Here is a 25855-nt window from a genome sequence, read left to right on the forward strand (position 1 = left end):
ATGTGTCATCATTTTGTAATATTTGGAGGAGTTGTTACTATGAGTAACTTCCACCATTATCACCAGCTTTAAGAGTGTAAAAGGTGTTATACATCTTTATTTGAAATTCTTAATGGTATATGAGTTATGGTGTCCATGAGTTACATCTCTATAAGAGGTGTGCATGAGTTACATCTCTTTATTGAGTCCATAACAACCATGGAGGTTATGACTTATGAATTTTGAATTTCAAATGGTGATATCCTAAACACTATATAAAGGAGGTCTATGGTGCTCATTTGGGAGTACGAGATGTCAAGTTTTCTATCAAGAAAGCACTTTGCTAGAAAACCCTAAAAGGCTTGATAATTCCCAAAGCTATTTCCATGAGAGTTCCCTTAGTGCTTAGAGATAGGGGGAAATAAGCTTTTGGACAAAGGTGTAATACCTTGTTCAAGTCATGGTGATCCCCACTAATCCACACTCAAGGTTGTGAGTGAGTGTTTATATATATATATTATTCTCTTGTTATATATATATACATATATTATATTACATGTGTTGTAATCTTCTCTCCTACCTTTCATATATATATATATAATATATATGTATATATATGTATTGTAACATATATTTAATCAACCTCTTATTTTAGTCCTTGTATTATTTTACAATAGAGTTGTAATATCTTGATTTTCTTCCATTGTTATAAAATCTCTAACATTATCTGTAATACCTTCTATACAACTATCATTCAACGGTTGGACAACTATTGAATGATCAACATGCTAGTCAATGTAATAAGAAATTTTTTTTGAACTTCTAATTAATGTTTCAAATATGGTGTTGCTAATGCTTTACGTGTTTTTTTATAATAGTTTGGATTTGGCATTCAATTATAAAACAACTATTATGCAACTTTTTAAAACCAATAATGTATGAAATGTAATAGCAATATATTAAAATAACAATTCTGTCAGTAAACGTTCACAGAAAAAATTAAAGAATTCAAACTAATATTCTCTCAATATTTAGTCGCTTGGTTATGACATGTCTTCCGGTTATGACTTTTTTGGCCATATTTGTTGCTCCTATTCTTTTTTTTTTTGTTTCACATGTACCTATAAATTTTCTTTTCCTTGATCTTCTGGATCACACACAATAAATACCTTGTGAAGTTAGGTTCTTTCAATTTCAGTTATATGTAGAAAAATAGGCTTGGATTGTCCTTTATCTTCAACGGTTGGTAACCTTGTTTCACTTGGTGTTTCAGTTACAATTGAATATTTTCTTAGTTGTATTTTAGCACTTGTTTCAACTTCTATACTAGTTATTCATACTTGCAATCCCTTGAGATAAATTCGCCACTAGCTTCGTAATTTACACAGTTCATTCTTGGATCTCAAATTTACATCCTTTCATTCTCAGAAGGATGGTCAATTTGAGAGAACTATTTAGATACTGGAAGACATGCTACGAGCATGTGTGATAGATTTTGAAAGTTCTTGGAACAAGTTTCTACCGTTGATTGAGTTCTCGTACAATAACAGTTATAAGAGTACCATTAGCATGGCACCTTAGGAGATGTTGTATGGAAGAAAATTTCGATCACCTATTTATTGGGATGAAGCCGGCGGGAGAAGATATCTTGGGCTTGAAGCAGTTCAAAGGACTAGTGAAGTCATAAAAAAAATCGATCTCATATGCTTGCTTCACAAAGAAGACAATAAAGCTACACTGATTCAAAGCGTAGAGATATTGAGTTCTAGGTTGGAGATTCTGTAATTCTCTGAGTACCGCCTATGAAAGGGATATGTAGATTTGGGGAGAAAAGGAAGCTAAGCCCTAGATTTATTGGTCCTTTTGAGATACTGGAGCGGGTAGGCCAGGTATCCTAATGGCTAGCTTTACCTCCTGGGTTGTCCAAAGTGCATAATGTATTTCTTATCTCTATGTTGAAAAAGTATGCATCAGATTCGACACATATTTTGGGCTATGATGATATTGAGCTTCAGACAGACTTATCATATGAGGAACAACCTGTTCAGGTTTTGGACCGAAAAAAAGTACTTCAGAACAAGACAATCCTACTAGTTAAAGTACTATGGAGAAATAGCAGGGTCAAGGAAGTGACTTAGGAGTTAGAGTCACAAATGCAGGAGCAGTATCTCGAGTTGTTCAGGTAAATTTTGAGGACGAAATTTCTATAAAGAGAGGATAGTTGTAATATTCTCGAACCTAATTATGAATAATTAGAAATTATTATATAAATATGAAGTAATTAGGGTACAGTGAGTAGGATTATGATTCCAATAATCTAATTAAGTGTGAATTAGGAATTTTTACCATAAGTGGATAAATAGTCGTAATTTATGAATTAGAAACATTTTATTGGAATATGTGGGTATGATGTATGTTATTCGTTGAATAAAAATATTTCTAAGTTCAACGACCTTGGGGACTCGATCAGAGGCTAAAAGTATCACAACAATTTTAGAATATGATTTCAATGGAATTATTATGATAATTTGATTTTAGAATATCAAGATTTAGCGGGGTAACGATATTGGACTATTTTATCCCTAGGATTACGAGATTACTTAGTGGGAAAGTAAGGGAATATTAGTCTTTTTGTCCTTTGTTTAATCACCTTATTTTGAGTGAATAGTGGTTGTGGCTCACCAAATTTGTGGTGACCAACAACTTGGAAAGATTTAAGATAGAAATCAAAACAAAAGAAATTCAAAGTGAAAAGAAAAGTCAAAACTCACATTTCTTCTTCATCCTTTCTCTCCATTTTTGAACCCTCCAAAACCAGAACAAACCAGCAAGCTTTATTCCATTTTCAAGCTTATTTCAGCCAAGGATAGCAAGAAGAAACAACACCTCCATCCTCCCAAGCAATCTAAGGTAAACCCTAACCCGAATTCATTAGTTTTGTAAGGTTTTAGTTGGCTTTAAGTGGCTGTTTTGGATAGGACTTGTTGAGGGAGTCTGGGGAGGTTAGGAAGGGCTTCCCATGGTTGTTTAGGATTGATTAGAATTGGTTTGAAGTCTTTTGGATGGTTGTAGCAACAGTTATGCAAGTTTGAGTTTAACGAACTCAAACTTGGCTCATGCTTGATAACATGATTTTTGTTGGGAATTTTGCTGAGGTTTATTCATGAAAAATATTTCTTATAACGTGTATAGGTGTTCTAAAAATTTTGGTAAGGTTCGACTCAAGAATGAGTGAGATATGGACTTTTTAAGATTGGACAAGGGAATTTCAGACTGTCCTATTTCTAAAATAGGTCGACCATTTTTAGAACGAACCGTCCATTTTGAGACTAGTCCCGGGACCCTAATTTTGTATTTTTTTTTTCAATATTTAAGGTATTCTCATGCTATCTATCAATAGGGAAACCTCCATTTATGAATTTAAGACCTATTATGGGTTAGGTCAAGTTGATTAATCGATTCTTTTTTGTTGTTGTGACATAGGGTCTGGGATCGTTGATCTTTCTCTATTTTGGGTCGACCGACATACCTAAATTAGAACTAGAGGTAAGAAAGTACATCCATACTACATAACATGACAAGATACGATTATTATCGTTTATGATTCGATTATGATCGAGGTAAAAATACGGTAATTATCGTTAAGCAAGAGAAAGTCACGACGTCAATCAAAACCATTGTTAGTCTTCATACTTGTCAATTGTTTTATTAGACAATGACAAAGGTATGTTGATGCCAAGATATGACATCAGGGTTGTTTTATTAGATAACAAGAGATGTGTGGATGCTGGGTTAGGGCATCAGGGTTGTCTTATTAGACAATAATGGAAATGGTTACTTTCTGAAGTAACGACTATGACTTATCTTATTAGACAAGTACTTGTGTTATAATGTTTAATTATATTATTCTGAATTGGTTTTCTGATTGATATGTGTTTATGTTTATTTTTCTTGCTGAGTCTTTGTGACTCATGGATACTTTGCGGTGCAGGTAAATGCAAAAGAAAACTAGGGTAGTCATGAGATGACAATCTTCTCTGACAAATATACATATTGACTTATCCGGCTTGTATGGTCGAGTTGTCAAAAGATGTTTTGTGCGGCACTTGATGTGTATTTTGACTTACTTTTGTATAATGTATATAGTCTTTTTGTAAAAATTTTGTAACAGGTGATCCCAAAAATAAATTTTTATCGATGTAATCCTGTTCATTGCTATAGTTTTATTTTAGTAAAACTTTTACTATTACCACTGATTTTATTAAATTATTAATCTACTATTACAAAAACTATGTTGTAAAGGTACACACATGGCGTCTTTAGGAGTTAGGTTGTTACACAAACGAAGCCTTCCAAACAATCGCTGAGACAATCTGGAGAGGAAGTCTAAGAGGTGCCTCTAAAAGCCTCTTGCAGGATGACGTGACTGCCCTCTGATACTTGGTCCACCAAATTAGATCTTGTCCCTTATGTCAGAACATGATAGTGCATGAGCCACCAAAGGGAGTATGTCCTCTTTATCCAACTTTGCCTATCTGACATTCTTGTCTACTGTAGCAGCACCCGCGCGTGAGGCCTTTCCAGACCGCGTGGCCCCATCCGTATGGACACCTTCGGCCCACGAGCCAAAATCTTGTAGTGGGCCTCAATTTCATGTACTCTATGTATTTACCCCAATAGTGGGTCTATTTTGTAGATGAACTCTAAATGGGTCTCGGGTATGCCCGAATCCGACTCTAAGCCTATAAAAACCCCTTTAACCCTTCATGCAAAGGGGATAGAAAGAACTCCTAAGTTCTCTCTAAGTTTTCTTCTTCATCCAAGAAAAACATAGAGGGAAAAACACTATAGCAAGAATTTGTTGGGTTTTGTGCCCTAAATAAAACCCATTTCAATATAATCAGATTTACTAGTTAATAAAGATCAGAAATAACATTTTATGTTGCATGGTTCACATGATTTATTTCATGATTGTTTAATGTATAAATTCTATTAAGTCCAAAACATATGTATTTGTTAATGATTATAGTGTTGTCAGCACAGTGGAATATAATCTTGATTATATGTTTGAAAGTTTAATTCCCTGATTTGTCAGTTCACTGGATTTAGACTGGCATGATAATCAACGATAGGTATGCTTACACCTTGGATACGTGTTATGTCCTTTCCAGGGCATTGGCAAAGTTTACCAGTATCGGATGTATGGAGTATATATTGGAAGGGTCCGATATTGAACTTTGATTAGATATGATAAATTTACCGTAATATCTATTCAATTCAATATCACCTAGTTGATCCTAGATCAAATGATCTTAATCCTGATATGTTTAGGGTCGATCTCAAGAGTATTATACATGTTCTTTGATTTGTTAGTTAAGCCTACTTTTTGGTCAGGGTGATACGTACATTTTGGGAACATGGTAGTGCAATTGAGTGGGAGCGCTAATCATAGATATGGAATCTATAGCTTCTATAGGTATTTAGAAGTGAAACGATGATTTCCTTCGAGCTTGCTAAATAGAGATAAATGATAGAACGTTCATTTTAGCGACTATATTAGTTCACTATAATATCATTTATAGGTGGCAAGTGTTTTAAGGATAAAGTACATTGAAAGGGTGTAACGGTAATTTTATCCCTATGCAATGTACATCATCTATAGAGGATCATTGATTATTGGGATTATAACAATGGATAATTTATAGCGTATCTATATCGTGGAACATATTGATCGTTCTATATGACTAAGAGTGCAATTCCAAGTTCTATGCGTGGATGCAGCAAGGAATTAATAAGTCAGTGAATTTACCTTGTAAGTTTTGGTTCTGCTTATTGGAAGCTCGGTTATATAGGCCTATGGTCCCCATACTAGTTGAGACCATACTGCTTGTAAGACTCAGTAAATTGATTTTAATTAATCAATTATAATTCTAAAATTAGACTATATCTAGTTTATGAATTTTCACTAAGCAATGGAAAAATTGTGAAGAAAAGAGATTCTTGGTTTTATTTATTAATTAAGAGACTTTATATGTCTAATTAATAAATATATATTAAATGACAATATTATTTAATAATTAATTTTTAGTTATTAAATAGTTAGAATTGGCATTTAAGTGGTTAAATTAGAAAATTAGCGTTTTTGAGAAAATGAGATGGGAAAATGACAAAATGGCAAAATTGCAAAGTGGGGCCCAATCCACATCCTAAGGCCTGCCACTTAGTATAGAATTTACCATTTATTTTTCTATTATTTTAATGCTAATAAATCTAACCTAAATCTAGGTGGTTACCTATAAATAGATAGTGATGGCTTAAGGAAAAAGATGATGATACATCACATTCCTTCAGTAAAATTTTAAGCCTCCTTCCTATAGCAAAACCAAAACCACATCCCTCTCTTTTCTTCTTAAAATTTTCATACCTTGAGTGATAGAGTGAGTGCCCACACACATCAACTGGTATCTCAATCATAGTGTGGAAGATTGTGAAGAATTCAATCAACAAGAAGGAGAATCGGGCTCAAGAAGGAGAGAAAAAGATCCAGGTTCAGATCTTGATAATGCTCTGCTACAGAAAGGAATCAAGGGCTAGAGATCTGAACGGAAGGAGTCATTATATTCCGCTGCACCCAATGTAAGGTTTTCTTAATCCCTTATGTGTTTATTTCATTGTTTTAAAAATTCATATTAGGATGTTAATGAAACATACTTGTTAGTTTATCTAGATCCTGGTAAAATATTAGTTCTTCTTTGTTATCTTATGACTCTCCATGGTGGTTGAAAATAATAAGTTCTCTACAATTGGAGAGATTGTTAGTAGTGTAGTGTAAAGCCCGCTTAGTTAATTTGGAAATTATCAGTTAATTGTGATTAATTATGAAATTATTTATAGCTATTTAAATAATTTATTATACTGTTATTTATGTCATTCAGTAGCTTGCCTATTTTGCATTTCCGGTGCCCGGTATTTTGGAACTCGGCGTTTGGCTCAGTAGAAATCACAACTTAGTATGTTAGTAGTTTGGGGACGGGTTTTAGACATTGGGAATGTCGGGAATGGCCGGGAATTTAGAATGTCCCAAAAATACCCCTTTAGTTTGATTTATGTGGTTTTATGGTGGAGGGGCAAAATGGTCTTTTTGCCCCATTAGTATTTTGTCTTTTGTGACTTTATGAAATGAAAAATAAATGTTATTTATTTAATTGTTGGCTGATATGTAAGTTGATATGTGGCATTTACTCATCTTTTTCTCTCATTTCAACACTTAGAAAAATAAAATAGAAAATCTTGAAAAGGAAACACTCTCTTTTCTCTCTCTCTATTTCGGCTGTGCATGGGATTCAAAAGCTGGGTTTTTTCTCCTCAAATCCTTGTGAATTTCAACTCATATTTGTGTAATCTTAGCCAAGGTTTGATCACTTTTAACTTGCCTTTGTGTTTTCTTGAATTTTAAGTAAAATTGATGAAATGCATGCATGATTTTGATATATGGTTGCTGCTGTGATTTTGTATTAATTTCTGGATTGTAAGCATGTTAATTTGAGGTGATTCAAGCTGTTAGAAATGCATATAGGCTACCGAGATGAGGTGTTGGCTGATTAAGCCAAGGACTTTTCAGTGTCAGACAGTGGGATGCTTTTGTATAAAGCCAGGGTTTGTGTTCCGAACAGTGTGGAACTTAGAAATGAGATCTTTGAGGAGGCTCATTCTACCCCGTATTCTCTGCATCCCGGCACCACCAAGATGTACCAAGATTTGAAACCGTACTTCTGGTGGAACGGTATGAAGAAGAATTTGGTAGAATTCGTATCGAGATGCCTCACTTGTCAGCAGATCAAGGCGAACATCGAGCCCGGCGGGGGTTGTTGCGGCCTCTAACTCTGCGAGAATGGAAATGGGAGGATATTACGATGGATTTTGTGGTCGGGTTACCTAGGACCACGGGTATGTATGATTCCATGCAGGTAGTGGTGGATCGATTTACGAAATCTGCTCATTTTTCGCCGGTTAGAACAACATTTTCGGTGGATCGGTTGGCGGGCGGCGTCGGAGAGATAGTGAGACTTCACGAGGTGCGAAGTCTATAGTTTCGGACAGGGATCCGAAGTTCACCTCCAAATTTTGGCAAAGTTTGCAACGGGCAATGGGTACGAAGCTAAAATTCAGTACAGCATTCCATCCTCGGACGGATGGTCGGTCAGAAAGGACAATTCGGATATTGGAGGATATGTTGAGCAGCATGTTATGGACTTTGAGGGTTCATGGAGTAAATATCTACGTTGATAGAATTCTCTTACAACAACGATTATCGAGTACGATAGGGATGGCTCCACATGAGCTGTTGTACGGTAGGAAATGCGGATCCCTATCCTACAGGATGAGACGGGGGGAGAGGAAATACTTAGGTCTGAGTCGGTACGGCGGACCAATGAGGCGATAGAGAAAATAAAAGCTAGAATGCTTGCCTCACGGAGCGGACGAAGAGTTACGCGGTCCAGAAACGCGAGAGATGTTGAGTTCGAGTAGGGGACCATGTGTTTTTACGAGTATCTCCCGATGAAGGGGATTAAACGTTTCGGGAAAAGAGGCAAGTTATGCCACAGATTTACGGGACCTTTCGAGATTCTCGAGAAGATAGGTCAAGTGGCATATCGGTTAGCATTGCCTCCCGGCCTTATCGGCGATTCACAACGTATTCCATGTCTCGATGTTGAGAAAGTACGTTTCGGACCCCTACTCATATACTCGGTTATGAGAGTCTTCGGCGCTCGGACGGACATGACTGTGAGGAACGGCCGGTGCGGATCTGGATAGAAAGGATAAAGTCCTTCGGAATAAGACCATAGCATTGGTCAAGGTTCTGCGGAGAAACGGACGAGGTGGAGGAAGCCACTGGGAGCTAGAGTCGAGATATGAGAGCTCGATATCCCGAGTTATTCGAGTTAGATTTCGGGGACGAAATCCTTTTAAGGGGGGGATAGTTGTAAAGCCCGCTTAGTTAATTTGGAAATTATCAGTTAATTGTGATTAATTATGAAATTATTTATAGCTATTTAAATAATTTATTATACTGTTATTTATGTCATTCAGTAGCTTGCCTATTTTGCATTTCCGGTGCCCGGTATTTTGGAACTCGGCGTTTGGCTCAGTAGAAATCACAACTTAGTAGGTTAGTAGTTTGGGGACGGGTTTTAGACATTGGGAATGTCGGGAATGGTAGAATTTAGAATGTCCCAAAAATACCCCTTTAGTTTGATTTATGTGGTTTTATGGTGGAGGGGCAAAATGGTCTTTTTGCCCCATTAGTATTTTGTCTTTTGTGACTTTATGAAATGAAAAATAAATGTTATTTATTTAATTGTTGGCTGATATGTAAGTTGATATGTGGCATTTACTCATCTTTTTCTCTCATTTCAACACTTAGAAAAATAAAATAGAAAATCTTGAAAAGGAAACACTCTCTTTTCTCTCTCTCTATTTCGGCTGTGCATGGGATTCAAAAGCTGGGTTTTTTCTCCTCAAATCCTTGTGAATTTCAACTCATATTTGTGTAATCTTAGCCAAGGTTTGATCACTTTTAACTTGCCTTTGTGTTTTCTTGAATTTTAAGGAAAATTGATGAAATGCATGCATGATTTTGATATATGGTTGCTGCTGTGATTTTGTATTAATTTAAAGGATTGTAAGCATGTTAATTTGAGGTGATTCAAAAGGTTTGTTAGAAATGCATATAGGCTACCTTGTTTCAAGTTTGGTTTTTCTAGCTCAAAAATGTAAATTTTGAAGAAATTGTTGGTAATGCTGTTCTTTGTATTGTTGTTAATGTTTTTGTTTGTTTTCAGAGATTATATTATGCTAGTTTAAGAGGTTTTAAGCTAGTTTGATTGCTGATTAGGTGGTTTTGCTCAAGTTTGAGTTTAGAACTCAAAGCTTGAGCTCCAATGGCATTTTCATGTTTGAGGTTTTACGGGTTGTTTTGATGCCTTGGATATGTTCTAGGGAAGGTATAGAGCAGTGCGGAAAGTTTGAGGTGATTTGGGGTTGAATTGTGCAAGATTTGATTATTTGATGTTCTTTCGAGGAGCAGGAATTCGGTTGTGCATCGGGTCGGATGGGTGTCACAATTTCCCGAGCCGGAATTCGGTTGGGCAAGCCGATCTACTGGGTTGGGGAATTTTCGAAACCTAGTTTTCCTCGTTTTTATGTTTTAGGGGGTATTGCCATGCTTTTTATCGATAGGGAAACTTTTAGTTCATAGTTTTAGTCCGGGAAGTGATTTAGCGTGTCACTTATAGCGTTGTGATTTTTATGGTTTAGGAGCCGATGTCAAGCGCTCGGCTTCGGTTCCGGTCGGGTTGTCGAGCACACTGAATTCGGAATCAGTAAGATTAGTATAACGGTATGCATATGTAGATTACATGTTTAGCGTGCATGTAGGAAGCTTGCTAGATTACATTAGTTATGTATTTAGGCTTCGAACCATCCAACCTGTCACGTCGGTACGGTAATTTGAGTATGACCAATGGCGGAGTATGGCCGGTTCGGCCGTCAGTGACATTTGGTTGGTGGTTCGATCTTATTGACCTATCCCCGTCGGTACGGTACGGAGTATGACCGAGCGGCGGAGTATGGCCAGGTTCGGCCGTCCGGGAGGATACTTGTCAATAGTACGCGTCCCCCATGAACGTTCAGAACTCAGTACCCTGTTGGACATGGCAGTAGTGGCTCAGTACCATGTTGGACATGGCAGTAGCGGGACTCAGTATCGTGTTGGACACGGCAGTTCGAATTATGTATGAGTATTATTATGCTTTTCTTGCGGGGTACGACTCACAGTTCTACGTTGATGTGTAGGTAAAGGCAAGGCTAGTGTTGATGGACCGTGAGCGAGCTTATGAAGGTTGTACATGTCGGGGCGGTTAGGCCTGGAGCGTACGATCATCGGGACAGCGAGGCTGATTTTGTAACTGGTCGCTAGGCGACATGTATTTTGTATATCAGTTAAACAGTTAAATCTTTTTGTAAATGATTTTATAATCGGGATCCCGAGTCTTTTGTAATGTTGTTTTATAAGTTTAATTAAAAAGCAAAATTTTAATTAATCACGTTTTTCCATAAACCTCGTTGATTAGCAACGAGCTGCACATCATGTTTAAAAATCACGTAATACGCCTATGTTAGTTAGGGTGTTACATGTAGTTACGTACCTTACACAATAATCAAATGCTCAAACTATGAGATTAAATGAAACTACTGCAATAATTTGTAGTGTCGTGTCTTACTCTTTTGAGAAGTGAATGAAACAAAATATATGTTTTCTTAAAATAAATTGTAATACTGCATTCATTTTTATTTGATTTGATTTTAATTTTTTTTGTCAAACAATTTAAGAATTAGGAGACTATTTATTTAATTTATTTTTCTAATTCTAATGTTAACTGTGTCTCATGTAGTTGAGAGATGTACTTAATTGCCATTAATAAAAATTCCATTAATTATTCAAAAAAAATAAAAAAAATGAAGAACTGTGTATAAGATTTTGAAGTAGAACACAACGAAGCTGACGGCACAACTTTAATGGCTTCTTTGAGATTACCATTGCTCTCCTCACCTCTCTCTCATCTTTCACCATCAATCCCATTGCTACACGTGTCATTTGCCCACCTCTCCGTTCACATTCCGGCGCACCGTACTCGTCGGGTGCGACAAAACAAGTCTGAGAAACGAAGACCTTTGGGTAGAGCAGGGAAGGTGAGGTCGCAGCTTAAGTATCCAATTATAGCTCCGGATGACCATTGGGGTACGTGGACCGCTCTCTTTGCAACTGGTGCTTTTGGTCTCTGGTAAGTGATAATATAATAATGGAGTTTTTAGTTTATGTTTGGAAAATATTGGATTAATAAATTAATTTACTGAAAGAGGAAGATTATTGTTTGACTTATTGGGTGACTCTATTTATGTTTGTTTTGACTTTTCATTACAAAGCATATTTTATTTCTTCTTAACATATCATAGGGTAATGATATTGTATGTGTGGAAGCAAGGTCTGAGAAGACTAAGATTGGTAGCATGGTCAGTGCTGCTCTTGTGAGCACCTTGGTTGGACTTGGAGCAAGTAATTTAGGCATAATTCCTTATGAGGCACCTGCATATTCAGTTGTCATGGAGTTCCTTTTACCATTAACTATTCCATTGCTCTTGTTTAGAGCAGATTTGCGTAATGTCATTCGCTCAACTGGGACATTGCTCTTAGCTTTTTTGCTTGCATCAGGTACTTTTACTTCTTTTCTTACACAAATCTTCAGAGAATACGAGTTTTACAATATTTCTCTTCCTAAATTTGAACTTTGACGTTATGTTATGCATAAGAAATTTCTTCAAGAGAGTCATCTGGGAAACTAACCTCTTAAGTTGAAGCAGCAAATTATAGGCCAACCCCAATTAGATATTGCTGTTTGATTGTCTGAAATGTTGAAGATGGTGATACAAATTAATGTGCTGATGTGTCATCACTTTGTGAGGAGGTCTACATGTCTTTCTTTAAGATTTAGTGACCAGGTGCTGGTGCTAGTGTGTACTGGAGCCCAACCTGATTGGCTGCTTTTGTAATAACAAATTGGATATCCCATTTGTCCTATAATCATGAAATAAGGATTGGTAAAGCTGGTGCTGAATAGGGTGTGCATGATGATTTACTGAGTGAGGTAAAAAAGAATGAAAAGGTGTAGCTATGTTAGAATTTGGGGATAAGTTGGATGATGTTCCATCTCAAAACCAATTGGCAATGAGAGCGGAGTAGCCCATTCATCTTATATATCACAATTTATTTCTACACATTAGCCGTGTGGGGACAAACTCTAATAAGTTGAGAGAGTAGAGAGTGAGAGAGAGGACTGCCATTGTTTTGCTCTTTAACATTCTGTATTGCCTCTGACCATTTTAAGGTCTGTGTTGTAATTTTCTGTATTCTTTTACTGTTTTCTTAGTGGATTGTATTTGGATATTGTTGCTGCTACACTGATGATTTTATTGCTTGTTTGAATCTGGTTTGGTAAGCATAACAGCTAGGCTATAGCAGTGCGATTCTAAATTAACTTTATTCTATTTCTATGACAGTTGCAACTATAGTTGGAACCTTGGTGGCCTTTGCATTGGTCCCTATGCGATCACTTGGTGCAGATAATTGGAAAATAGCTGCTGCCCTGATGGGTAGCTATATTGGAGGATGTGAGTATCAACATTTATCAATGCTTCTCATAATCTGTACTACAATTCTTAGCTATAATATTAATGATTGATAAAAAACTTCATTTCTTTTCCAATTGGTTCATCCTGGTAGCTGTTAATTATGTTGCTATTTCGGAGGCCCTTGGTGTCACTCCATCAGTTTTGACTGCAGGAGTAGCAGCAGATAATGTTATTTGTGCAGTTTATTTTATAGTGTTGTTTGCACTTGCCTCTAAAATACCACCCGAGGCTTCAAAAACCACAAATGGTATGTCTTCCATTCAATTTCATCTCTTACATTGTCTTACTTTGGATGCTAAATGGTGTTTTCATTTCTGCTGTAACATTTACTGGTCATAATGCTTTTTCTTCTTCTTCTTCTTCTTCTTCTAATATTGGTAGATTCTACAATGAAATCGGAATCTGATAATGGTGATAAGATTCCAGTGTTGCAAACTGGTGTAGCTGTTGCTACTTCTTTTCTCATATGCAAGGCTGGAACATATCTCACAAAGTTAACAGGTATTCAAGGAGGTAGCCTTCCAGGAATAACTGCCATTGCTGTCATTTTAGCCACTGTTCTACCAAAATATTTTGGTCACATTGCACCTGCTGGTGATGTTATTGCTATCATTTTAATGCAGGTAAACTTTTCCCCCCAAATTTATTTTGTATTAAATAGTATATTTGTTTTCGAAGTATCCTCTTTGCTTTGTTTATGAGTTTCCCAGCTCAGAAATTCAGAGCTAAGTTGAGTGTTGTTTATTATAAAAGACTTAAGAATAAGGCTATTAAACTAAACAGTACAAGTACCTTATCATTCAGTACAATATGTTGTTGCTATTGACACTTTGAATAATCTCTCAAGTCAACTTTTCATATATTATGGCTCCCCACCAAAAAAAGAAAAATAAAACTTTGGTCAACTGAATTAAAATCAGTATTTTAAAGAGAAAATCCTGAAATACAATACATTATACTTCCTAATATTAAAAACCCTGATAAAGTAAAAGAAAAAAGGATATGCTAATTTTTCATTGGTGATTACATTACAAAAGATAAGGTTTGATTATATGCATATATATAATTGCAACTACAGGTATTTTTTGCTGCTATTGGTGCAAGTGGGAGCATATGGAATGTGATCAACACTGCCCCTGGTATTTTCATGTTTGCTTTGGTTCAAGTAACAGTCCATTTGGTGGTTGTGTTGGGCCTGGGAAAGCTTTTTGGTTTGGACCTTAAACTATTACTTTTGGCATCGAATGCCAACATTGGTGGCCCGACCACTGCATGTGGAATGGCCACAGCTAAAGGATGGTGGTCTTTGGTTGTCCCTTCAATCCTCGCAGGCATTTTTGGTATTTCCATTGCAACGTTTCTTGGCATTGGTTTTGGAATGATGGTTCTAAAACACATGTAGAAATTAATCAACAGCTTGTAATCCTTAGTTAATTGATTTTCTAAGTCTTAATTAGTATATGCTATATATGGTATATAAATTTTCTTCTTTGTAATAGGTTATAACGTTTGCTAGTACTAGAAGAATATATTTAGATTAGAAAATAGTTTAGTTCATATGTTGTTGTACTACTATCTACAATGTCAGAAGTTTTATGTACTGTATGTACTACACACAAACGGATTAATTATCCATATATAGTCAAATGCACTTGCATTATCCCCTGAAAGTCAAATCATTTATATATTAATTTCAGATATATATTTATAGGGATATGATTTTGTCCCGTTATTGTACTTTCACGGATTGCAATCTGCGATGTACGACAACCGTCAGATGAAGAAATTATTTGATCTGACGGCTGAGATTGATCTAGGGGTAATTAGGGTTAAAAAGTAAAAACGTACCTGACACTCATTTAATGTACCATGAGACCAATCTAATGTACCACGATATATGAGAGTATATTACTAGACAAAATCATATACCAATATTTATATAGATGGAACTTAATAGTTACTTTATGTGAACATCAATTATATGTTTAGTGTAATCCTGCTGATTATAATGGCCAAATAATTGGACGTGGACCCCAAAAAAAAAAAGTAAAAAAAAGAGAGATAAAAGGAAAATCGTATGTTGAGAAAGTGTCAGACAAATCTTGATTGTTCGTTTATGATTAGATCCAGATTCTAGATTGATGGACGGCTTAGATTATTCTGCTGAGCAGCACTTGTGCTTACTTGAGATTACACACACATAAAGCATTGTGATATCTGTACGTATACAATAATAAATAATTTGTTTTAATAGTAAAGCTTGTTCAATAGTATTAGTATTGAACTATTACTATCAGAAATCAGAATAATGTCATTTTCATGAGTGTCGCTATTGGCATCAACCGGAGAAAAATTGACACGATATTACAAAAATCAATGGATAATAAAACCGACTCTTTTGAATGTAAAAGAAGCAAAGCAATAATAGATACATTATTTTCATCATTCTTTCATTTTGACTTCTCATTATAAGTGTTTAAAATCCACTTGTATATAAGCATGAATCATGCTCTTTTGCTTCACACATACATTTTATGAGATATAAAGCATTATACTTGTACTGTATATATATAGAAGCTTGCCTCTAAGAACATTATTTCAGTGGTACTAGCAAAAGGGGTTTCTCCTCTCATCTTTGGAAAGAGTTTCCAAAGCCAATTAGAAAATAATATAAGATGAAGATGAGGAACACAGTCCTAAAGACAATCTTCCTTGTGGTGTTTATTGGGTCGTTATTGGTTTGGGTTTTGCTACCTACAAAATCTTACAATAAGAAATGGACTCCTAAGCTAACCACCAAACTCAGCTCAACTACATACTTACGAGAGCAAGGTTTATTAATTGACAAATATTTTAAAAAAATTTACATGTTTTCTTCTCAATTAATTAGTAGAATCTTATTACTTTGCAGGGACAAATCTTCTTCTTTTTACATTCCCTATGATGTTTATAGGAGCTTTGAGCTGTGTTTATCTTCATCTCCAGAAGAAATCCAATAACAAGTCATCCTCCAACAGGTTATTAATGAAATAATCGTTGTTATTATTCTGAAACTTTGGTGTGTATTAATATAATTAATTTTAATAATTATTTGCAGTAGTGGTGGTGTAACAAGCAGCCAATTTCATCGTACTTTGGCTTCGTGGAGAAATCCAGTCAGTGTAAAAGCACCTCTGGGAATAGTTAGCTCAGTAGAGATCTGTTTTGTGCTCATGTTTATTGCTCTCCTCACATGGTCTCTAGCTAATTACTTATATGTCAGTTTTGGCAGTCTTCACATGCATAAAGTGGGAGAGAAAGTGTAAGAATCAATAATTATATATACTAATTCCAAACTGTATAGCTAATATATATATATAATGTATAAGTTTAAATGAATTATTATTGTAGATGGCAAGCAAAATTCAGGAGTGTTTCACTAAGACTTGGTTATATTGGAAACACATGCTGGGCATTTCTGTTTTTTCCAGTAACAAGAGGCTCTTCAATTCTTCCTCTGGTTGGACTCACATCAGAGTCTAGCATTAAATATCACATTTGGCTTGGTCATCTCTCCACGGTTCTTTTTACTGCTCACACCGTTGGATTCTTCATTTACTGGGCCATGACCGATCAAATGGTCGATGTACGGTTCTTTGTGTTATCTCTGTTTTGTTTGGTGTAAACTTCTTAAAGTGTTGACCACATAATTGGAATCTCTTTTACATACGAGATAAGAAAAAGACAAATTAATGTTATTATTATTGGTTGCAGGCACTAGAGTGGAGCCAAACTTATGTGTCAAATGTAGCAGGAGAGATTGCAATGGTATTTGCATTTGCCATTTGGGCAACCAGTTTAAATAAAGTTAGGAGAAAAATGTTTGAGCTGTTTTTCTATACTCACCACCTCTATACACTGTATATAATCTTTTATGTACTCCACGTTGGTTCTGCCTACCTCTGCATGATTCTTCCGGGGATATTCCTCTTCCTTATCGATCGATACTTGAGATTTTTACAGTCACGGAATCGAATCAAATTACTCTCCTCTCGTCTTCTGCCTTGTGGAGCTTTTGAACTCAATTTTGCCAAGACTCAAGGTACATATTACATAATACTTAGTACGTACGTATTAAATGTTGTATATATGTGACTATACTTATAATTTTTTTGTTATATTATATTACAGAGTTGGAGTATAATCCGACGAGTATTTTGTTTATAAATGTGCCAACAATTTCAAAGCTTCAATGGCACCCTTTTACAGTAACTTCTAACTGTAATATGGAGCCTGATAAGCTAAGTATTGTCATTAAAAGCCAAGGAAGTTGGTCTCAAAAATTGTACAAGCAGCTTTCTAATGTGGATCACTTGGGTGTTTCTGTTGAAGGACCATATGGGCCATCCTCATTTTCCTTTCTAAGGTTATTTCTCACTCACAAATTGTTACACTATTTTATGTATGGAGGCTCTTGCACATTAGGGACCTTTTCATTTATTTTAATAACAGTGTACAATATAGTTATAAATATATTCCACAAGTTTTTAATCTTGGTTCTATACCTCTAATTATTCAGTTATTGAATATTTATGGAAAATATTAGCACCTTCTCGACATGTCACGTTGCGATTGGCTAGCGATACTCCCTAAAAACTATTATACTAAACTATGTAGGACCCGATACTTAATTGAACTAATAGCGATACTAACACATAAAGGGTGCTAGGCACCACTGGTGCCCTTTAGCATTTCTCCAGTCACAATATACATCATCATAAAATTCTGACACATTCTTATAGTTTATTATATATTAAGCTAACTATATATAATAAACTATAGACTATGGGGCACCAAGATGCTTAACACCTCTATGACATACATTTTATAATTAGTTAACAGTTCTCTATAATTTTTATTAAATTAAAATAAGTGAGATGTATTATTAAATTGTACCAATAACAATAATATTATACTTTATAAGGGTGCTAGGTGCCATAAATATCCTTTAGCAATTCTCTAAACTATAACTATAAGAATGTGTTACTCCATTCATAATTAATTTGAAATAGAATTTTATAGTTCTGAACTTTTTTCTACCCATATTTATGTGTAGGCATGAAGCTCTAATTATGGTGTGTGGTGGAAGTGGGATTACTCCTTTCATCTCTATAATCCGAGAGATAATGTTCCAAAACACAATTCCCAACTCTCACATTCCTCGAGTTGTCCTTATTTGTGCATTCAAGAACTCAGCTGATCTGGCCATGTTAGACCTCTTGCTTCCCATATCAAGTCCACAAGCAAATCAAATCTCCCAAATAGAGCTTCAAATAGAAGCTTACGTAACCCAAGAGAGCGAGCAACCAACAATTGAAGCACAAAGCCCAATACAAACCGTATTGTTCAAGCCCAACCCACTAGACTCACCCATCTCTGCAACTCTAGGCCCAAACAGCTGGCTTTGGCTGGGTGCAATAATCTCCTCCTCTTTTGTCTTGTTCCTCTTAGTGTTGGGCTTGGTAACTCGTTACTATATTTATCCCGTGGATAAATCTGGGGGATTTTACCACTACTCTTACAGATGTCTTTGGGACATGTTCTTGGTGTGTGCTTGCATTTGCTTGGCCTCAAGTGTGGCTTTTGTTTTGTCAAATAAGAGTCGTAACTCTAAGAAAGATAATAATAATAATAAACAAATTCAACACTTGGAAATGGAGACGCCACCGACGTCGTCTCCGGCTGCATGGTCTTACGTAGTAGGGAATAGAGAGGTGGAAAGCCTTCCTAATCAGTCACTAGCGCAAGCTATGAAAGTCCATTTTGGTGCCAGGCCTGATCTTAAGAGTAAGTCAATTAGTACATTAATATATAGGTTAATTAGAATTTTTGTCCCTGAACTTTGACATGTATTAAATCATTATGTGCCTGAACTTTTAAAGTCGTTAAAAATACTCCCTGAACTATTGAGATATAAATAATCACTGAAATAGTAAAATTGAATAAAATTAGATAAAAGTCCTTAAATCCAACAATCTCAATAGTTCAGGGGGTATTTTTAACGACCTTGAAAGTTCAGGGAGCATAGTTTGGTATATGTCAAAGTTCAGGGGCCAAAAATTATAATTAGCTTAATATATATATATATTATAAACAAATTTTTTTTTTTGTGCATGCAGAAATCTTGTTTGAGTCGAAAGCTTCTGATGTTGGAGTTCTTGTTTGTGGGCCAAGAAAGATGAGACACGAGGTTGCCAAAATTTGTGCCTCTGGTTTGGCAGATAATCTACATTTTGAGTCCATTAGTTTTAACTGGTGAAGTTGTAAATATGAGTATATGTATACTATATTGCCCTATACTTGTGTATGTGGATTTTGTATCACGTGTAAACTAGTCTAAGTACATAAAATATTAGCTAATGTCAGTTTGTACAAGGGAATAATACCCTTTGCCATAAATTGTACTCATCGTATTATATATAACTGTAAAAAGAGAGTAGCATCATATTTTCTAGATAAAATATGAGCTTTAAATTAAAAATACTAATCATTAAAAGAGAAAAATTACTAAAACTTTATGGTTAACCTAACTAAGATTCTTTTGCTAAATTTACTTTAACAACTAGTGCCATTTATTAATGAATCTCTCTAGATCTCAACTCCTTTAAGTTTCATGCTCATTGATAGTGTTCTCAGATTATTTTCTCTAAAAAATTAATAAATAATAAAGCCAAATATAGCTAGCGATCGTCAAATAAAAAATTATTGTAGCTTTTCTTACTTTTTTTTTTTTTTTTTTTTTTGAAATTTGCAACTTCATTAAAAATCAACATTAAGTACAAATTACATAACACTCAAATTTGGAATACAACCATAAAGCCCTCTTAGCAAGATTATGAGCTTATACATTTGAATCTCTAGAAATATGGAATAGGGAAACATTAGGAAAAATTTGCTTATTTGATTCTAACGCCGTTTCGACTATTCGTCTAGTTTTTCATAATAACAAAGATTAATTATAAAGTCAGAGAAGTTAAATTCACAACTTTGCATTTATCATTTTCTGCTCACTCGGAAATAAAGAGTTTCGAGTCTCTTATTTTTGCAAAATAGCAATATCTCTGAGAACTAGTGACCAGTTTCGTCTGAATACAGAAACTGATTAAGTGATGTCAAAATATTACTTAGGCATCTTAAAGTACACCACTTAGACGTTTTTACACTTACCCAGTGTCCAGGTTGACGTCATATGTCAACTTAGGCGCTGGGTCATGAACTGCCTCTAGTAAAATAGCTATAAATCACTCAATTTTGATTCGATTCACGTGATTCAACTTATATTTTGAAGCTAATTCAATGCTTTATCAAGTCATGTCCCACACTTAAATCGTAATTCTGAAGCTATCGCTGTCAAAATTTACCCCTAAGAGAGTTACAAAAAATAAGCTCTGGACTACCCGTAGTGGGACTCGCTCTGAAAAATAGCCATCACCACCAAGAGCTAATTTTTACCGTTGGATCATCATCAACGGTCAAAAACATCTTATATTTATATTTTTTTTTCCTATTTTTTGGGCATCCTTCACCTATAAAAGGAGAGCTCCATAAGCTCATTTTACACATTCAGAAAATTACCCACAAGGTGAGAGCTTCTCTCTAGTTTGTCTCTTTAGAAATTAGAGCTTTTGACACTTAGTCTTTTTCTGTAATTACCATATCTCATGAGAAATAAAAAATTGAAGTAGATGTAGCTCTATTACTATCACGATACAGGGAGTGAACTACTATAAATTTATTGTGTCTCTCTTATAATTACTTAACTACTTATACATTCTCGCCAATCTAGCGAGCGTGTGTGGTTAGAAGTTTAGTCTAGATTTTTGAGTCAACACATATTACTAATTTTTATAAACTTACTTTTTATTTAGTTTTAGACAGACTTTATTTAGTTTTTTAATTAAAATATAAATTCTAGTTTTATAATATAGTTCTGATTATATTTATTGACCTCGCTTTTAGCCAACGACAATGAGTCAAAATAAAGCGATTAAGAATAATTAAATAACAAAAAATAAATAGTTTAAAGTAAAGAAAATACTATAGATTTATAAAGGTTTGACTGCTTGTAGTTGGTAAGAGTCTACTTTTATTTCTGTTGTATTAACTTGTGAGCAGAATAACTTATTCTCTCTCTAAATCTCTAACAATAATCTCTAATCAATTTACTCTGAGATCGTGGTTTTTGTCTTGAGTGTTCTCTCTCTAAATATTTTTTGTGTCCCTGAATAGTGAGATGAATTCATTATTTATAGGGATTAATTACATGAAATTAGTTTCCCTAAATCAATAAGAAATAAAATGAGAAACTAGTTTATTTCCACAACTACAGTGAAAAAATAGGAAACTTAGGTTGATTGCCTTTATTTTTAGAAGACACGAATCTATCCCATGAATATAGGGATCGTATTGTGATTCGCAAGCTTGGAGATATATACAAGATATACCTTCAAATTTTTTAACTCGCATTCTCTAATCGGTGCATGCGACCTACCTGCCTAGTGAAGTTGGTTGGATGTGTATCCATTATCTGGTCGGACATCCTACCATCTATGTATGATTTTGAGCATCATAACAGTCGGTGATTAAGGCCTAAATTTGTATATTTTGAGCCTTAATAGTGTAGCTAAAATTAATGTCAATTGAATATTTTCATGGTTTTAATTATAAAATTATTTTATTTGAAAATATTTCATTTGGTTTAATTTTGTGTCATTTTTCAAATTTGATTAAATTGGTATAAATGAAAATGGTGTCTCAAGCCAAACAATTTTTTTACAAGCTTTATTCCAAATGAATTTACCTATATCAATTAATTATCTACGATTATGTTGATCATTTTTAGTGTGGATTCTTTTGGACAACTAAATTTGTAATTAAATGGGCTTTGTCAAATAAAAAGGGCCAAGTCTTCAATTATGCAACTAAATTCCTAAAGCCCACGTAGAAGCTTGTCCCACCATCACCATTTTCTAGCACTTGATCAATGAAGCCACTTCCTCAGCAGCTAACTGACGCACGATTCCCACTCCATCTGATAGAAGTTCTATTTGTGTGCCACTTGACCGCATGTCTCCAAATTTGACCACTCCACCTGACGCCCCATAACACCATTTCATCCGCATTTTATGTCATTTCTCCTCTACTCACACTACGCAAATATCAGATTTGAGGAGAAATGTTGCACTATAAAAAGGAGCCAAATACAATACAAAAGGCATCAGATTTTACAGTAGAGAAATACACTTTCTCATCTTGTTCTCTCTTATTATTATTTTATTTATACTTATTTTAGTGACAAAAATGAGTGTATTAGAATAGTAATATTGGTGAGGTTAGAGTGTAGCTTTGTACTTCTTATTCTTAATATTGATATTGATTCTTTTGTGCTTCATCTCCATATCTCATTTATTAAATTGTTCTTCATCTTCTAATTTTTCTTCAAAGTTAATAGTATCTTTTATATAAGTTCAGTCATGCTTTTCTTATGTAAATTAGGCTATTAATTATTTTGGTATATTTATTATGTTGTATATCGTTTACTGCATTCTGCCAACAGTGGTATTTTGTCGATTTATGATATATAATATGATATGATGTTAAGTTAAGGTGAAATTCAATTTATGCAAGATTAATAATTAATTTGTGCTATGAAAATTCTATTCTATAAAAAAAAATAATTAATTTGTGCTTTTATTATATACATCTCCCGGTTGTAATTAATGGTGTAGAATTACAATTGTGTTTTGAATTGATATCGGTATTAGAATAGAATTTTCATAGCTATATTTCTACATTGCCAAGTTCTTTATCTGATCAACTTTCTCACCTCATCATTTTTAATTCATTCCAATTTCTATCTTTTTCTATTTATACTAATCTTTAGTGGTAATTTGCCTCCCTGTGGATACGACATAGCCCATTTACTACCGCGACCGCAGTGTAATTAATTGGGCGACATCAGTCGGTATGACCTACTAGGAGTAGAATTATTTGCCAAGGTTATAAAATATGTTACACGTGTCTCTTAGATAGATGCCACATCATAGTGTAGAAATTTTGATAACATTTTCCCCCTAAGTCTGCGCGGGATCTTCTTGGTCGCACGTGGACTTATTTGGCCAGGACGCTGTCCAGATGGGTGATGTGTGTCTAGTTGTCATATTTGATCCGATGTGACCTGATCGAACATCTCTTCGGTAGATGGGAGATTTAATATACTTCTTGAAAGGTGTATCTCGAATCACGCACTGACGGTTGAGTGACACTACATGCGTGATGTCTGTACCATTTGTAATGAGTACTAATGTTCAATTTAGGGGCGAAAATTAAAATATTTGAATTTTAAATCAATTAATTACTCCTTTCAAATGCCTATAAAAGAGGTTGTAAGCTTTTAGGGGATTTTATTAGCCATTTTTACTTTTAGAAAAATAGAGCAAGGAATTTCTCCTTTTTTATTCTTAAATCTTCGAAGAAAGCTTGTTCGAAACTCCATTGCTGATACCCTCCGAGCAATTTCAAAAAGCTTCAAACAATGAGTAATTGTCTTTCCCTCTTTTTTATGCAATATCTGTTGAGTACATGCATTTTTTCTGAATTTTTTGCTGCTAAATTTTTGTGTTCTTGAACTTTTCTTGACCGATCATAGAGTAGATGACATTAGGGCTTTTAGCTTTGATTAACATACGCTTAAACCTTCTGATTCTCTAATTTTGTATCACTTTAATTTGGCATGAAATTATTCATATTCAACCATTCATGGGTTTCTAAAAATTTCTATATATTCTTCAAGATTTTGAGGAAATCTATTTCTTGCTTCAAGTTATTGTATTCATTTGTGTCGTGACCGTAATCCACATGAAAATGACAGAACTTAGTGGTATCCCTTTTGCTCATGTCTTTCTTCATAGGAGGAGGTTTTTTATATGGCACCACAGACTGGGTGGTTGTAAAGATTGTCTCTATATCTTCTGTTAGGATAGTAATGCATTGAACTTTGAGGCATTCTCTCGAGGATGCTGTTCGGAGTTGCCACTAAACTTGCTTTTCTTTCCATCACCCTGCCTGTTGCCATTATTTGAACCTTTTCTACCTTAGTTCGAGCAACTATGATTTTGTGAATTTTGGTCTGGCATGACAGATGTATTGGCTACAGTGGTGTGTTGTTGATTTTTTTTTTGTCCAGTTGTGTCCACATGTTGAAATGCTTCTTCGAGCTTTATACATCCATCTGCCCGGTCAAAGAATTCTGCCATTGACCCCACAAGAAGTCTTTTAATGTCTTTCCATAATTCCCCTAGGGGTTCAATACCTCCTAAGATTGCGGCCAACCTTCCTTCCTCAGTCACTTCTTTCACCTTTGTAGCTTAAGTCATGAATCTACTGATGCTAGCTCTAAAGGGTTCTCCTGGAATTTGCTTCACTTCTACCAGGTCTTCCAAGTGAGATGGTAGTTGTCAAGATAAGGAGAACTGTGCATGAAATTTTGACATGAAAGAGTTCCACAAATTACACTTCCCCGTAGCTAATTTGAAGTACCACTGCTAGGCGGCCTTGGCTAAAGTAGTTAGGAAGATTTTGCACCGTAGATTACCTCTCACCGCTTGTAAGTTATTTGCATTTTAAAGTATTTAATGTGAGACAACGAATCTTCTTTGCCTGTATACATTTTCCATGTTGGCAATTTGAACTTAGGAAGTAGGTCGAGAGCATTGATTTATGGTGAGAATAGAAATCCTCTAGTCTGGTCAAGTTCCAAATCTATGAGTTTTGGGCCAATCAGGCCTTGAGGAGGCTCTTAAGATGATCTAATGGATCAACTTGACCTGCCTGTTGGCTGATCTGTGTTACATGAAGATCTCTTTGAACTGGGCTTGGTACATAGTTATTTGTATTTACTGTACGGTAGGAGGAATATCATGTCTGTCCAATCCTCTCCGGCAATTCAAGTCATTTTTGAGGTCATGCATGGTACCTAATCGGTCAAATACTGATGTGTCGAGAGGCCTTTGTGTTTAACTATTTTGAGCAAAGGGTTGGCCTGATATCTCTGTTTGAGTATGATTATTAAACTGATCATTCCCTCCCCAAGGACAAGTTGGTAAAATTTTCCCATCTACCAGTTGGCCCCCAGTTTGAACCTGTGTCCTTGGATTGGATGGTCCACCGACTTGGGTTTGTTGGTTGTGTTTAGCCAAACGCTCTTCTGACCCGTTCTGTGGCCCCGTGGATATATTAGCATCAGTCACTGGCTGTTGGCAGTTAGTGACCTGATAGGCTCTTCTAATTAGTACGGTGACCTGCCTGGAACGGTTTGTTGGGAATTATTTTACCAGGATCTTAGATCTACTCACAAGTATGTTTATTAACATCCTAAATATGAACTTTCTAAAACGATAAAATAAACACATATAAAGTTAAGAAAACCTTACATTGATGCAGCGGAATAAATGTCTCCTTCCACTCAGATCTCTAACCCTTGATTCCTTTCTGTAGCAGAGTATAATCAAGATCTGAGCCCGAATCTTCTTCTTCTTCAAGCTTTGATCCTTCACAGTCTTCCAATCTATGATTGAGTTACTGCTTG

At 35.2% G+C, this 25855-nt stretch overlaps 2 protein-coding genes across 5 annotated transcripts; both read left to right on the top strand.

The window, feature by feature from the left end:
* Nucleotides 1–11449: 11449 nt before the first annotated feature.
* LOC115716415 (uncharacterized) lies at nucleotides 11450–14900 on the top strand. Of its 2 annotated transcripts, none has more exons than XM_030645202.2 (6): nucleotides 11450–11825; nucleotides 12027–12253; nucleotides 13099–13209; nucleotides 13322–13477; nucleotides 13612–13853; nucleotides 14309–14900. In XM_030645202.2, the coding sequence occupies exons 1-6, from the start codon at nucleotides 11560–11562 to the stop codon at nucleotides 14630–14632; spliced, it is 1326 nt and encodes a 441-aa protein (XP_030501062.1). In that variant the 5' UTR covers nucleotides 11450–11559; the 3' UTR covers nucleotides 14633–14900. The 2 variants fall into 2 exon arrangements, with proteins under 2 accessions (XP_030501062.1, XP_030501063.1); XM_030645203.2 differs by having other exon boundaries at nucleotides 11697–11825; nucleotides 11998–12253.
* A 745-nt stretch (nucleotides 14901–15645) lies between these two features.
* Nucleotides 15646–19730, top strand: LOC115716412 (ferric reduction oxidase 4-like). 3 transcript variants are annotated; one of them, XM_061115380.1, is made up of 8 exons: nucleotides 15646–16062; nucleotides 16142–16247; nucleotides 16328–16531; nucleotides 16621–16855; nucleotides 16984–17311; nucleotides 17401–17635; nucleotides 18326–19056; nucleotides 19389–19730. In XM_061115380.1, the coding sequence occupies exons 1-8, from the start codon at nucleotides 15906–15908 to the stop codon at nucleotides 19526–19528; spliced, it is 2136 nt and encodes a 711-aa protein (XP_060971363.1). In that variant the 5' UTR covers nucleotides 15646–15905; the 3' UTR covers nucleotides 19529–19730. The 3 variants fall into 3 exon arrangements, with proteins under 3 accessions (XP_060971363.1, XP_060971364.1, XP_030501059.2); XM_061115381.1 differs by having other exon boundaries at nucleotides 15651–16062; nucleotides 16331–16531; XM_030645199.2 differs by having other exon boundaries at nucleotides 15651–16062; nucleotides 16142–16235.
* The last annotated feature ends 6125 nt before the right edge of the window (nucleotides 19731–25855 follow it).

The sequence above is a fragment of the Cannabis sativa genome, chromosome 5 (genome assembly GCF_029168945.1).
Source record: "Cannabis sativa cultivar Pink pepper isolate KNU-18-1 chromosome 5, ASM2916894v1, whole genome shotgun sequence".
Classification (NCBI taxonomy): domain Eukaryota; kingdom Viridiplantae; phylum Streptophyta; class Magnoliopsida; order Rosales; family Cannabaceae; genus Cannabis; species Cannabis sativa.

Bases quoted from the DNA above. Each gene is read 5' to 3' on its own strand.
- LOC115716415 (XM_030645202.2), top strand. From the start codon at position 11,560: ATGGCTTCTTTGAGATTACCATTGCTCTCCTCACCTCTCTCTCATCTT. The intron at 12,254-13,098 runs GTACTTTTACTT...TTTCTATGACAG, and splicing joins AGCTTTTTTGCTTGCATCAG to TTGCAACTATAGTTGGAACC. The intron at 13,478-13,611 runs GTATGTCTTCCA...TAATATTGGTAG, and splicing joins GGCTTCAAAAACCACAAATG to ATTCTACAATGAAATCGGAA.
- LOC115716412 (XM_061115380.1), top strand. From the start codon at position 15,906: ATGAAGATGAGGAACACAGTCCTAAAGACAATCTTCCTTGTGGTGTTT. The intron at 16,856-16,983 runs GTACGGTTCTTT...TATTGGTTGCAG, and splicing joins TGACCGATCAAATGGTCGAT to GCACTAGAGTGGAGCCAAAC. The intron at 17,636-18,325 runs GTTATTTCTCAC...ATTTATGTGTAG, and splicing joins TCCTCATTTTCCTTTCTAAG to GCATGAAGCTCTAATTATGG.